This window comes from Equus quagga, chromosome 16 (assembly GCF_021613505.1).
Source record: "Equus quagga isolate Etosha38 chromosome 16, UCLA_HA_Equagga_1.0, whole genome shotgun sequence".
NCBI classification, from domain to species: domain Eukaryota; kingdom Metazoa; phylum Chordata; class Mammalia; order Perissodactyla; family Equidae; genus Equus; species Equus quagga.
Genome location: NC_060282.1, coordinates 71,806,887 through 71,820,278, shown reverse-complemented (window position 1 = coordinate 71,820,278; position 13,392 = coordinate 71,806,887). Strand labels below are relative to the sequence as shown.

Sequence of the window (13,392 nt, the reverse complement as noted above, 5' to 3'; positions counted from 1 at the left end):
ATGCCCATTAACAGATTAGGAGAGATTTTTCTTTGGAAAACTCTGCTTTGCTTGCAATACAGAGATTACTTTTATTAGATGCAGAACATTAAAGAAATAATTAACACGTAGTCTGATAAACTTTGAAAGCTAAAATAATGATATGAATACTATTTTACAAGCATTAACCTCTAAGTCCACATTTAGAATTGTTTACCAATAAGCTGTTTTCATTAGGTGTAGTTTATCTTATGCTGTGATAATATACAATTACAGTCACTTTTGTCATCACGAATAAAACTAGGGATTGCTGGAATATTCATTTAGCGATGTTGACCCACTGTTTATACAGGGTAAAAATCACTGTATCTCTGGGGTAGAGGGATAGATAAGAGTATTAACATCTCAAGGAGCTTATCCTTAAGTTTTAAAGAACTAAATATAATACAAGGCAAAATTAAAAATTTAATATGGTCAAATTGAAAGGGCGTATTAGAGAGCATTATTTAATTCTTACCAGGAGAATTGCAGGAAAATTCCTAGAGGATTTCACACTTAGTTAAATGCTGAAGGATCAGCAGTGTAGTATAATAGATGCATAGTTTCCCCAAGGTAATAACAAAAATGATTATAATGATGTTAATAAAAATATATATTGACCACATACTATGTGTTTGATGTTCTTTTCAGTATATTATACAGAATATCTCAATTAATTCTTAGAGCAATCCCTAATGAGGTATTATTTGCCCCATTTTTTCAGGTGGGGTAATAGAAGCATAGAAAGTTAAGTGACTTATTCAAGGCCACATCTTGTGCAGAAGAGCACAGACGAGGAATATGGAACAAAACAAGGTTCTTAAATGCTTTTCTAAGATGATTTGGTTTTATTAAATAACGGCAAGTTATGGAAGAGAGCAATTCCAGTGAAAAAATTAAGGATGCACTGAAAAGGAATGGAGAAGAACAAATGAGGAGGCTCCAGCTGGAGACACTGCAATAGTAAGGGAAACCAGTGATGAATAGCTAAACTAGGGGCAAATACGTGAATCCTTATACTGACAGAATTGATGGGGCTTCCCCATTTGGGGGCCAGTGAGGAACAGAACATGAATTTCAATCATACTCTTTAAGAAGGTGTAAGGTGGCTTTTGGAAAAAAATGTTCCCACAAAATTTGCTTTAAATTTGGAAACTTTTTATGTATAAATGGTTAAGTTTTGGTTACCTATATTTCAGACTGTTTAATTCCTGGCCAATACTTGAGAACTGATCCTGATGTTAGTTTCTTCACAATTTGCTCTCCAGCAGCTGTTATGTGAGCCCCCCCTTTTCTTTTCATTTTCTGTTTTATCCAGCTCTCTTACTTTGCCCAGTCCCTGCCTGTAATTTATCACTCTTTTATCTGCTCCTAAACACCTACTCTTTTACTTTCTAAAAATATTTGAAGTATTTATTGTTTTGTCAATTCTTTTATCACCACTTCATATCTTTCAGATTCTTTCCTTCTTGTTTATAAATTAATCTCTTTTTATTCAAATTTTCCCTTCATATAATGCTTCTAAGTATATGATTGTCCATCTTCTTGTTCATATACAAATACCTAAATAATCAAGTTGATTTTGCAGATTTCTGGTATTAAGGATGCTATTTATATTAATGTCAATAACCCACATTTAAAAGACTTACAATAATTCTGTTAATTTAAAATGATTTCTAAATCAAAATAAAGATGCAAAGGGGACTGAAAAGAATATTTTGAAACATGATTAATTTTAATATGTTTACAGGGAAAGAGTAAATTCATCAGCAGGGAAAAAAAAATACCAAAACTAAAATTTTATATATTTTTAGTCTCAAAGCACAACATATTTTTCATAGAAACTAATATATAACCATCATAGGTACCACAATATGGCAACATTTATACACAAGGCCATTTACCATTAAGAAAATCAGTAGCAATGGTGATGCAATACATTAGTTTATCTTTGTTAAACTTTCTGCTATTATACTTCCTGGCCTGCAGGAATATTTGCCAGGATACGAAAGAAAATGTGTGACCTCAGTTTCAACAATACAAAGTTCTGGCTGCCCACGCTTAACCCTATATTTACTATATGATCACTACAAATGTTTTCATACCACTACTCTGACTTCATTCCTTTTACTATAAGGCCGTTCCCAAGGAATCAAACATTTTAACAGATTCATTTAGATATTAAGGAATTATTTTATACAAAATAAGAAGTGCAATATCAGGACTTAATATTCTATAAGCCCCAACTTAACAGAAGAGAAAAACTATACAGATATTAAGTGGAAAATAATTTGAGATTATTTGGACGTAAGAGCATAGTATTGAACTGGGGAAAACGTGATAATATAGTTTCCTTCATCTTTTTAGATGATTATTTTTAAATGCACCAGATGATTTTCTGAGGGCCATTCACATTCAATATTTAGATTCATTTTATTAGTGGCATATACAAAGCACCATAAAATATAATATATGAAATGTAGAACAATCATGACTATGTAATTAACTGTAGAAATAACTGCTAAGAAAATATAGCAATATTTAACACAGGATTTCTAAAACCATTACATATTCATTACCTTTCCCAAAGCTACTAATGTCCCATGTTTTATTTTACAGAATTTGTCTATCAAGATTTATATGCATTTGGCACTTTTGGGGGGGGGCTGAAAATAGTTGATATCTTCTGTACAGTAATGTTACAGTTCTATACAAACTTCAGAAATATGGCATTTGGAATAGTCTTTACGTGTTCCAAGTGTTCCATTTCACATAACAGCAAATACTCTGAATGCCTTTCCTCCTGGAGGATTCTGTAAACTGCAAAAAATACAAAAAGTATACTGATGTCATCTACATATATAATCCTTCAAATAAATCGTATTTTCTTATGACAGTCAAGAAAGCAGCTCTGTGAATCCAGATGGTCAATTCTTAGGTCACTATAATTTATTGTTCTTGGAAAGCTTGAGTGAGAATGACATAATTCCTTAAACCTTGGTTGTATGCTGGGCTGTAAGTTTACCAAAGAAATTTAAGAGGCAGAGTGGTAATAACAGTATTTTGTATAGAACTTCACAGATTCTAGATCATGTTTTCATATATTACCACCGTTGGTTCTAATAAAGCAGAATTAGGCAGCTATCATTCCATTTTCCTGGGGAATACTGAGATCCAGATTTACAACTGACTGGCATGGTTAAAAGTTAACTGCAAGTTAAAAAGACAGAGTTCAGCAAAACTCTAGATTACTAACTTATTATCATTTCATAAGTTTGACAAAATTTAAATTATATTGCTATTATGCTTACTAATACTTTTAACATCCACGGTTTCAAGAAAAATTTTACTGAGGAAATTTGGTCAAATCTGAATGGTCCTAAGAATTTCTTCACTGAAATGGAAACACACATAGAAGTGCTCAATCTCATTTTGGAAGTATTTCAAAACGGAAGTTCAAAGCAATGCAAAATCATATACTTTATTCTTTCCTAAATTATTTATATTTCATTTGGCAATATCAATCAAGGTATGTTTCATTTAAGTGCCTAAAAGTTAAAACAGACTGATAATGCCATTAATCATTATTTATTCTAATCCAATGTAAACTTTGAAGTCTTTACATTTTTGCACAAAGTTTTATTTTCCTAAGAATAATAAAAGGCTTTTGGAGATAACACCATAAATGCTAAGAGGAGACAAGGTAGAGTTCGTCTTATATATTTGTTCATGTACAAGAAAAGAAAGGGGAAAGTGTTAGAGTGAAAGAAGTATGAAGATCACAAGTGTGCACACATGACATGCACACAATAAACACACACATGCACCAGGTTTCATACAAGCAGATAGCCAGTCGAAGCCACTTTTTTTGTAGGCAACAGATTCACAAAGTGCCCTAGAAAGTGAATGTGTTTGGTGGTGTGTCTTCTTTGAACACAGTGAGGCACTGGGAAAAATGCGTATTTCTGAGCCTACGGACCTAGAGCTGACCCCAAGCTCTGAGACGGACAAGTCAGATGACCTTGGGCACATCATGTAACCCCTTTGAGCCTCAGTTAACACATCTATTAACTTCGGGTTTATGGAATCAACTTTATAGAGCTGTTGGTGGAGCCAATACACTTAAAGTGCCTAGCAGTATCTGGAAAATTCATGGTAGGTGCTCCCAGTTTTTGTAGGATATCATCTGTCATCTTATAGTTTTGGAATAAATTTAAGAAATACGACAAGTAAACGAAACCATGTCACTCAGTTTAGCTTATAGAACTGCATATCAGACTCTATAACTGAAGGATCTATTTTATACAGCATATCTATTTTAAATATCATACAATATTTTTTATATATATATATGTCAGTCATATATATTGAGAGCTCCGTATGTGTGTGTATGTGTTTCAGTGAAGAAATTCTTAGGATCTTTCAGATTTGACCATTAAATTTACTTTCTAAAATTTTTCTTGAAACCACAGATGTTTAAAAGTATTAATAAGTGTGATAGCAATAGAATTTAAATTTTGTCAGACTTAGGAAAAAATAAGTTAGTAATCTAGAGTAGTGCTATGAGCCAGAAGAGGCAGGCGGTAGAGAACTCAGCTTTTTAATAATGATGTCTTGATGTAGTCTCATCTGAAAATAGATGCTAAATACAAGTCTGTCTTTTTATGAAGATGGCACCCAGATGGTTAAGTGGAAGGTCATCTGGATACCCTGCAGGTCACATCCTCTGGTGTCCTTTAGAGAAACTTTACTGTATATGTGAACCCTCCATTGACATTTTGAACAACCCAGTAAAAGTCTAAAAGCTAGGGATTTTTCTGTATCCATACAAAATACATGGGACTGAATATTTGTTCCACAAGTACCAATGATTTGAAAAATGACTACAGGTTCTCTTCTCTTAACTTTTATTAATACCTGATAAAGTAAGTCACATGAATTTTCCCAAACCAGTAAAATATATGATACTAATGGACGAAGTAGTATGAGATGACCGGAAAGAGTTCATTAATATCATACTAGGCATCCAACTTCCAACCAAAAAGAGAATTTGGTTCGGGGGAAAATCAGACTCATTGTTTTGGTCAAATACTTTGTCAAATAACTGGATTAGAGAAATACTCTGTGCCTTGCTTACCTAGAAAGAATTACATATAAAAACTAATCTAGAAAATCCAAAAGAGGATGAAAGAAATTTGCTCATTATAAAATCAATTAACAAAAGAGTGGTTCTGACTCGTAATCCGATTTTCATGTTGATTTTTATAAGCCTGCAGCAGACAGGCGCCTCTGGTACTGCAGCTTCCCCCATCCCTGGAGGACCAACTATTACACAGTGTGCTAAGGAAACAGACTGGCTCAGCCACATGACTTCAAACCCATACTAAAGTGAGTTGGTTGTAACGCAAGCATAAAGGGACAGATGGTATATACATGTATATATATGTGTGTATAAATACACACGTTCTTTTTTTTTTAATTTACCTTTCTGAGAAGATTCCATTCTGAAAAGAGGCAGTGTAAGTCTTCCTTTTGTCCACAGGCATAACGTCAACATAACCACCCTGATTTTGAACCACACCAGCATGGACCGCTGCTCTGCAGATACTGGACAGCTGAGGGAGCAAGGAAAAACCTGCCGTTAATAGGAAATTTCTGCTGAGCTTGTCCAGCCTACTCTTCTACTGGACCGAAGTCGCTGCCATCTGTCTCTATATGGATACTCAGTGAGCAGCTACTGGATGATGTTTTGTGCATCAAGGAAAGTTTCCAAAGTCACAAAGTCAAAGCCAATGCTAAGCAAGTCTGAAGGGGCATCTTCAGGGCGGCTGCCATGTAAAACCTCTTCACCATCTAATCCAGCAAGTACTTGCCTATCCAAACAGCAGGCTTTTTCTATTGTGGAGGCAATAAGAGGCAAATTAGCTCTTTTTATCTCTTCAAGGGCCTCATTATCTTTCTTAAATTTCAGCCTTTGCTAGTCCCTCCTGAGCCACTGTGGCCGAATGTTCACGATGGGATTATCTGTACCTCATTTATGCTCAGTTCTGACTTAGAAAAAATTCAAACAGTTCTGTTTATGTCTACCATCCCTTTCCCAAAAATATAGGATTATATTAAATGGGGGAGTTTTTTTCCTATTAAATAATATAATCTATGCCCAGAAAACTTGCCTGAAAGAATGACCCCAAGAAGAGAAATATGGCGAATAGTCATAACCGCTACCTCGATTTACAACGCCTCTCACCCTGGTTTGAATGGTCTGACATGAAGCACTAGGAAAATTCTATGATTACAATGTACCAGTTACATAATCTGAATTGAATGGGATTTCTAAGGAGGAGAAAATTATTGTTTCAAGTACAACACTCTCATGTTTTTAAAACTACTGACTTCTAGAAGTCAACTGTTTTCTTTTGGCCCATGCAAGTCTTCTCTAGATTTTAACATTTGCTTTAATCTGAATGTTCTATGAAAATTTGTCCAAAGCTGAGTATAGCCTGAGGAAATCCTACAAAATGAAACACTTGAACTGTTTCAGTAGAAAGCAATCCACCTCATAGCCCCACGGGTCTTTTCTGATCCCACCAGTCTGTTCTTTTCTTATCTCTATGCACATGTGAGTGACTTAATGTGCTTTTTTACATTCACATAAGCATGTGCATCTTACATGACCTTGCTTTATTACTGTGCTCTGAACTTTGTGGCTTCAGTCAGTATTTATTAGATCAGAGAGCCCGAATGCCAAGCTGTTTAATCCTTTTCATGTTTTCTATATCACAAAATGCCATATATCTAGAACCTCGTTTCCTTACTCTGAGGAAGCATTTTATTCACCATTTAAAGTCTCTCACTAAATTAACATTTGTATCCAATACGGTTCATAACAGATGGAATTAAAAATAATTCTGTACATATTTCAAGTATTTATCTTGCTTTGTTAAAGGACTATTATCAGCATTTTTCCCAAGGCAGGAAAAGTGCTTAGATGTAACATTCACTAAATCCAAGCACTTAATATGTTTTGAAACTACTGTTTGGCCCATAACTATGCAGTCAGCAGGCATTCCTATTTGAGTTCAAAGGTCAGAAGAGATTTTCTTTTCATACACAGACTTGACAAGAATTAATATATTATGAATTAAAGAAAGAAGAATTTATCTGCGAAAGCAATGGAACATTTTAAATGAATGCAGAAATTAACTTTATCTGTAACAAATGAGAAATAAAAGTTCAAAGCAAGAGAATGTACAAATTGTAACTCTGTAAATGGAGAGAGACACACACACACACACACACACACACACACACACGGGAAAGGGGAGGGAAGGAAAGAGAAGGGGGGAATTTGGTAGATTGGTCCTCATCTTTTCATATCTTGTACTTAAAAAGATAATGGACTTTTTAGGGGGTTGGAAGATTGTCAGTCAATGACTGAATCTCTGACTCAGTACTTACTATTTAATAGTAAACTTTATATTTCCAACTTACTTTTAGAAGGATCCATATAATAATACATAATTACCTACCCATTTCACTGAGGTAGGAAAATATAATGACCTCAGGATATAAATTCTAACAAAACCTAACTCTAGCAAGGAGATGGCTTATAAGGATAGAAATGCGTAGGGTATTTTGAAAGATTTTCACCACACGTGACTAAAATTAAAAGTTTGGGTGCTTAAAGGGACAATCTAGAAAGAATGATTTCTTTGGAAATCTCTGTGATTCTAGATATGCTCATTCAGACACATTTATTTATTCGTTTTTTCAACAAACACCTACGTGCTTAATGTCTGATGTCACTGTGTGCTATTAAGTTCTGTTAAGGCAGGAAGCAAGCCTGTCGTCTTCATAGCCTGGCACCCATCAAATTGTTGATGAAAAAATGATGCATGAATTGCCCAGCTGCTGCCCTCAAGAAACTTAAAAATGAATAAAAGAGGTGGGGAAACAATCATAGTACCTAACAGAAGTCGCTAAGCGCTACAAAGGAACAGGGGTTGAAAGAAGGGTGACGTCAGACTTGCATTAGTAGATTCAGCAAGACAGTTCACAGAGAAAGTGGCAATAGTTTAGGATGTGAAGAATGATCATGATTTTAACAGATAGAAAAATTAGAAAAAGGACGTCTTCAAATAGAGACAAGAAGATAAGCACAAACATGAGGACCAGCAAATTAAGATACCAGTAGTATGATGAACGTACAGATAAGAATGTAGCAAAGCTGAAGCTTGGGAGAGACTCAGATCTGGAGAATGACTTCAAAGGTAAAGCTGAACTGCAAAAACCTGGACCTCAATGAACTTCACCAAGAGAAACAGGGTGGTAAGACACATATTTCAGGTATCTTTCCACAATCATATTTCCATAGTATTCTACTGAATAGTGTATCAAGAGTATATTTCCTGATTTGTTTCTGTAACTTTCTGGCTTAGGAATTTGTGATGGTTTCTAAAGGACTGCTATATAAAATCTAAACTCATCAGCATGCATTCAGACCCTCCATTCACAGGTTTCAAGAGCTGGATCCCTTCACCCCTCACTCAAAATTGGCCACAGCCCCTTTTAGCTTCAATTCTCACCAGCTCAGAGACAAGCAAACCATGTGATGCCTGCATACAGCTCTCTTGCTCTCACCTCCCTATCTTTGTAGATGCCAGTCATCCCACCTAGATGTGTTCCCTAATCCTCTCTACCAACCCACACTTGAAACCTGGCTCAAAAAGCGCTTATACGTACTGAAGCCCTTACAGCTAATATTCCTTGTCCAACCCCAGTAATGTCATCCATTGCAATATCCCTCAACTGGTTTCCTTTTGTACGTATTTTAATGTTTTATCTGTTCTTGATTCTCTGCTACTTTTTAAATGCTCCTTTGGCGGTGAAGATGCTGTTCATATATTTGACAATTTCTTAATTATCCAGTTTACTCTTCGAATACTGAAGAAGCCAAAGGAGGATTAAAGAAAAGCAAAATGCATTTTCCTTCTCAAGAATGCCTCCAGACCATTTCATTACGTGTCTGATATAAGATATATGGGTAGGATATGAAGAAAAATTTAGTCAAATTATTATGCACTCATATTTGCATATATGGGTATTCATTTTTCAGTGTTACTGATGATTAACTCTTCTGAGACTATGTACGTCAACAGAGAATCTGTTTCCTTATTCTCAATATAAGTGTACATATATACACTTAACTGTATATGTATACACAGGCTCATATATATATATGAGTGTGTGTATATGTACTCATGTATATGTGTGTGTATAAATATACACACCCACATGAATACTGAGAGCTGCATAAATTAAGATACTTACATCAGAATAAACTCGAGTTCCAATTACACGAGCATAATGTGGATTTGCCTGCATACAGTTACGAGGACAGTAGACTCTGAAAAAATATACATAAAAATATTCAGTAGCTGGTTACTTCAATCTTTCTTATTAAGAAGACCATAGATATGCATACACAAAAGTAAACTCAGCCTTCTAGATCCTACCCATTTTTTTTTCCTGAAATAGGTCAATTGTATAAGCCAGGCAGTGGACACAACTGCTTCTGCTTACTTTATCCACTTCCAGCTTTTAGCACAAATGTTTCTTTTCTTTTTTTTTTTTTTAACTTCTTTGTGCTTTTTAATTTAGCCAGGAAGCTTTCTAATTTGGGGATTTATAGCTGAAAGAAACATCAGGACGCATTTCTCAGTATGTCTGGCTCACTGCAATAGGCTCTCCTCTGATTTCTCTGCTTCCAATTTTGCTCCCTCCAAACTATTTTTTCCACACACTTACAGTGAAGCACACAAGTCCAGTCTCATCGTTGCTCTGCTCCAAATGCTCCAGTGGCTTCCCATCTCATTTACGATAAATGACAAGACCTTCCAACGGCCAATAAGCCCTGCACATTCTGTCCGCCCATTACCTCTCTGACTATAACCTACTCCTCTTCCACTTCCTCAACCAGCTCCGGTCACACTGGCCTAATGTATTTCTCACACATACAAAATAGGCGCCTCCTCAGGGCCTTGGCGCTTAGCTTGTTCTCTGCATAGAATGTTCTTTCTCCAGATATCTTATTGCCTTACCGACATCTGACTGGCTTAAAGGTTCCAAAAACTTTTTATTTAAACATAAGATCCAATTATCAGTGTTCAATCAATCAATGATATTGCAAAAAATCCACTCCCAGAGTTTAAGAAACTGTCAAGTGGTACTTTTGTTTGTTTGTTTTGGTGAGGAGGATTTGCCCTGAGCTAACATCATTACCAGTGTTCCTCTTTTTTCTGCTTGAGGAAGACTGTCCCTGAGCTAACATCTGTGCCAATCTTCCCCTATTTTGTATGTGGGATGATGCCTCCACAGCATGGCTGATGAGCGGAGTAGGTCCACACCTGGGATCTGAAGGCAGGAACGTGGGGCCACCAAAGCAGAGCACACAGAACCTTAACGGCTTGGCCACGGGGTTGGCCCCCAGTACGTTTTTTTAATTAATTGGCTGTTCTGAATTCACACACGTACACACATACACACACACACACACACACACTCTCATTCACTAAAAGGAAATTAAAAACTAACACTGAAGAAAACACAATGCATTTTACATTATAAACCAGAGTCTCAACAAAATGACTACACGAAAATCATTGTTTAATGAAGGCATCAATAATTTTCCTAAAAGCATTCTAAAACAACTTCAGTTGCAACTACCTTTACCAACTGAAGCAGCTCTTCCTAAAGATAGCTTGTAAAAAATAGCTATGTTTCTTATTTAAATTTCTATTGGGGTCCGGCCCGGTGGCCGAGTGGTTAAGTTCTCGCCCTCCCCTGAGGTGGCGCAGGGTTCGGATCCTGGGCTCGGACATGGCACTGCTCATCAGGTCACGTTGAGGTGGCGTCCCACATGCCACAACTAAAAGGATCCACAACTAAGATACACAACTATGTACGGGGGAGTTTGTGGAGATAAAGCAGAAAAAAAAAAAGATTGGCAACAGTTGTTAGCTCAGGTGCCAGTCTTTAAAAAAAAAAAATTCTATTGATAAAATTTATATAACACTCTATATAGAGAGTACATATACTTCTTATATCTAAACCAGAGCCATTTAAATATAACTAATAAATGAATCTGAGTTTTTATAACATTAAATTAAAGGGTTGATTTTTATAAAAGATGCTGTCAAAGGTTTCTGTAGGAGGAGGAAGGGTGTCCCCGTTGACTGTAAAATCTTCTCCTTGTATTTGAGAACTGCTGGCCATGCCCCGTCCCTCCAGTGGTAGTAAAACCACGTGCTCTGCCCTTAGGATCATGCTGTGTGGCTCCACCTTGACCATATGTAGCACTTGATTTGTGAAAAGCCAAGGTCAGCAGCTCGAAACCGAGTTCGTTTCTACTTAGGTAAATTCAGGTCAAAGAAAGACTGGAGGAGGTTTTGGTTTGTTTGTGTTCTAATGTCTGATTTGAACATCGTGTTACAGACTCCTGAGAATGTAGATAGTGATGGAGTAAACATTCCTTTATCAACAATTTGCTTCTAAGCTTTGAAGAAAAATGTTGACACATTTTAATGACACCTGCTTTTACATCTTGAGCATTCAATCGATTTTAAAGATCTAATTGTTTCTAGATATCAGGATAAGATTTCCACCTGCCTATACCTCATCCCCAAGTTGGAAAAAAAAAAAGATTTCCAATAGCATGCGCAAACACACACACACACAATTTTTACAAGGTTATGGTCCTAAATAATAGAGAGAGTTTATTTTGGGCGGTACTACCAGCTATGGAACCTTTCAAGGACACGACTGTGCAAGAAAATCTTGTTTCTTCCTGCTTGTCCTGCGCTTACTTTCTTCCATTTATTTGCTCTTGGCATCTTTCTCCAGAATAGATTTATGTCTCAACTTATTTAAATGATAAGAAATTCTAAAACAGATGCACCAACCATACAGTTTCCTAAAAACTGGAAATTTTCATATAAATACTACTACTATAACCTAATTTATGAAACTATTAAAAGTTTTATATGACAAAAGAAAAGATAACTTTTGCTTCATTTAATCTATAAAAGAAAACAGGAGGGAGCTTTCCAGACCACTTAAGGTCAAAACTATGTATAAATCATTATTTGCACTGATTTGTTACATTGGTGACAGTAAAAGTTAAAATTAAATTTAAAACACTTAGATATTTCCCTTTTAAAGGAATATTTCCCTTCCCGGAATAAGCCAATAAATAGGAAACATTTATCAATATTTTACTCAAATGGTTTTTTTCCCCTCTTTGAACAATATCGCTATAGATCCCATAGATATTAAAGTTACCGTTTACTGAGTATCTACTAGACAGAAGCTTTCTACTGGAATGCTTCACAGAGATTATCCCCAGAAATTAGTCCTCAGAAGCCTAGTCACACGGCTAGGGCCTACCATAATACGGTATATAGCAGGTATTTAATAAATATTTATAAATGGATAATTCTAAAATTCTTGCTTTTTTTCACCATATCACAATGCTAAAATTAACAGTCTCAACTAGCAATATGTCTCTTCTCTCTATAAAAATACAATGTGTAAGCAGAGGGGTTTGAGAAATCTGGAAAAAAAAATTTTACAAAATTTTCTAAGATTATAAAACAAACCACGACTTTAATTAAATCTGTGAGCCTTATAAGGGCATAATTAGTGAAGCTCCAGTAAGAGGAGATTACATTTTTATACAAAAATATTTGGCATAATTCATCAGTGACCAGATGGTAAAAACATACGAGCTGCACTTCAAACAGCAGGGGAAACTCAAACTATCCTACACATTGTGTAACGCACTGATTCCAGTAAAAATAAATGTGGAAGAATTTAAAAGTCTTCAAATCAGCATGTACCAAGTTAGCTGACCAAAAATATTACAACAGTATTTTTGCATTAGAGTAGAAATAAGCAGATTTGGTTTTTAGAAGGAAACAGGTTAGTTATTTCTAAGTGAAGGAACTGATTGGTTTTATCATCGCATTTGTAATCAAGAAACTCCTTAAATGAGATAGAAAATGAAGTACTTACTCCTTATATCAACATCACAGTCATTATTACCTCGGGAACAACCAATCTTACTCTTTAAGTGAAACACTGCTTCATTTTTCAAAGGGCAAATGATGAACCTTTTCCAAAGTAAATAAACTTTTCCATAAAAAGTGAGCTCTCTTAATTTTTTAGTAACTATAGTTGATCCATTCTGATTATATCTCTAAATCTCATTACTGGTTTTTAGAGTTAAAATGGGGTTTCTTTGCATTAACGGAGGTGGTGTGGCCGGAATTAAGCCTGGGTGTGTAGGAACACACTTCACTCTTGGTTATGGCTACG

The 13,392-nt window shown here is 35.5% G+C and overlaps 1 protein-coding gene across 1 annotated transcript in view; it reads right to left on the bottom strand.

Annotated features, from left to right (window-relative positions):
• Positions 1–1,771: 1,771 nt before the first annotated feature.
• CRISPLD1 (cysteine rich secretory protein LCCL domain containing 1) overlaps positions 1,772–13,392 on the bottom strand; it is a 46,731-nt gene continuing 35,110 nt past the window's right edge. Inside the window, exons 13-15 of the mRNA XM_046642369.1 lie at positions 9,349–9,424; positions 5,503–5,633; positions 1,772–2,838 (exon numbers count right to left, since the gene is read on the bottom strand). Of these exons, the coding sequence (XP_046498325.1) occupies positions 2,787–2,838; positions 5,503–5,633; positions 9,349–9,424 (259 nt within the window). The 3' untranslated portion in view covers positions 1,772–2,786. The remainder of the gene's footprint in view (positions 2,839–5,502; positions 5,634–9,348; positions 9,425–13,392) is intronic.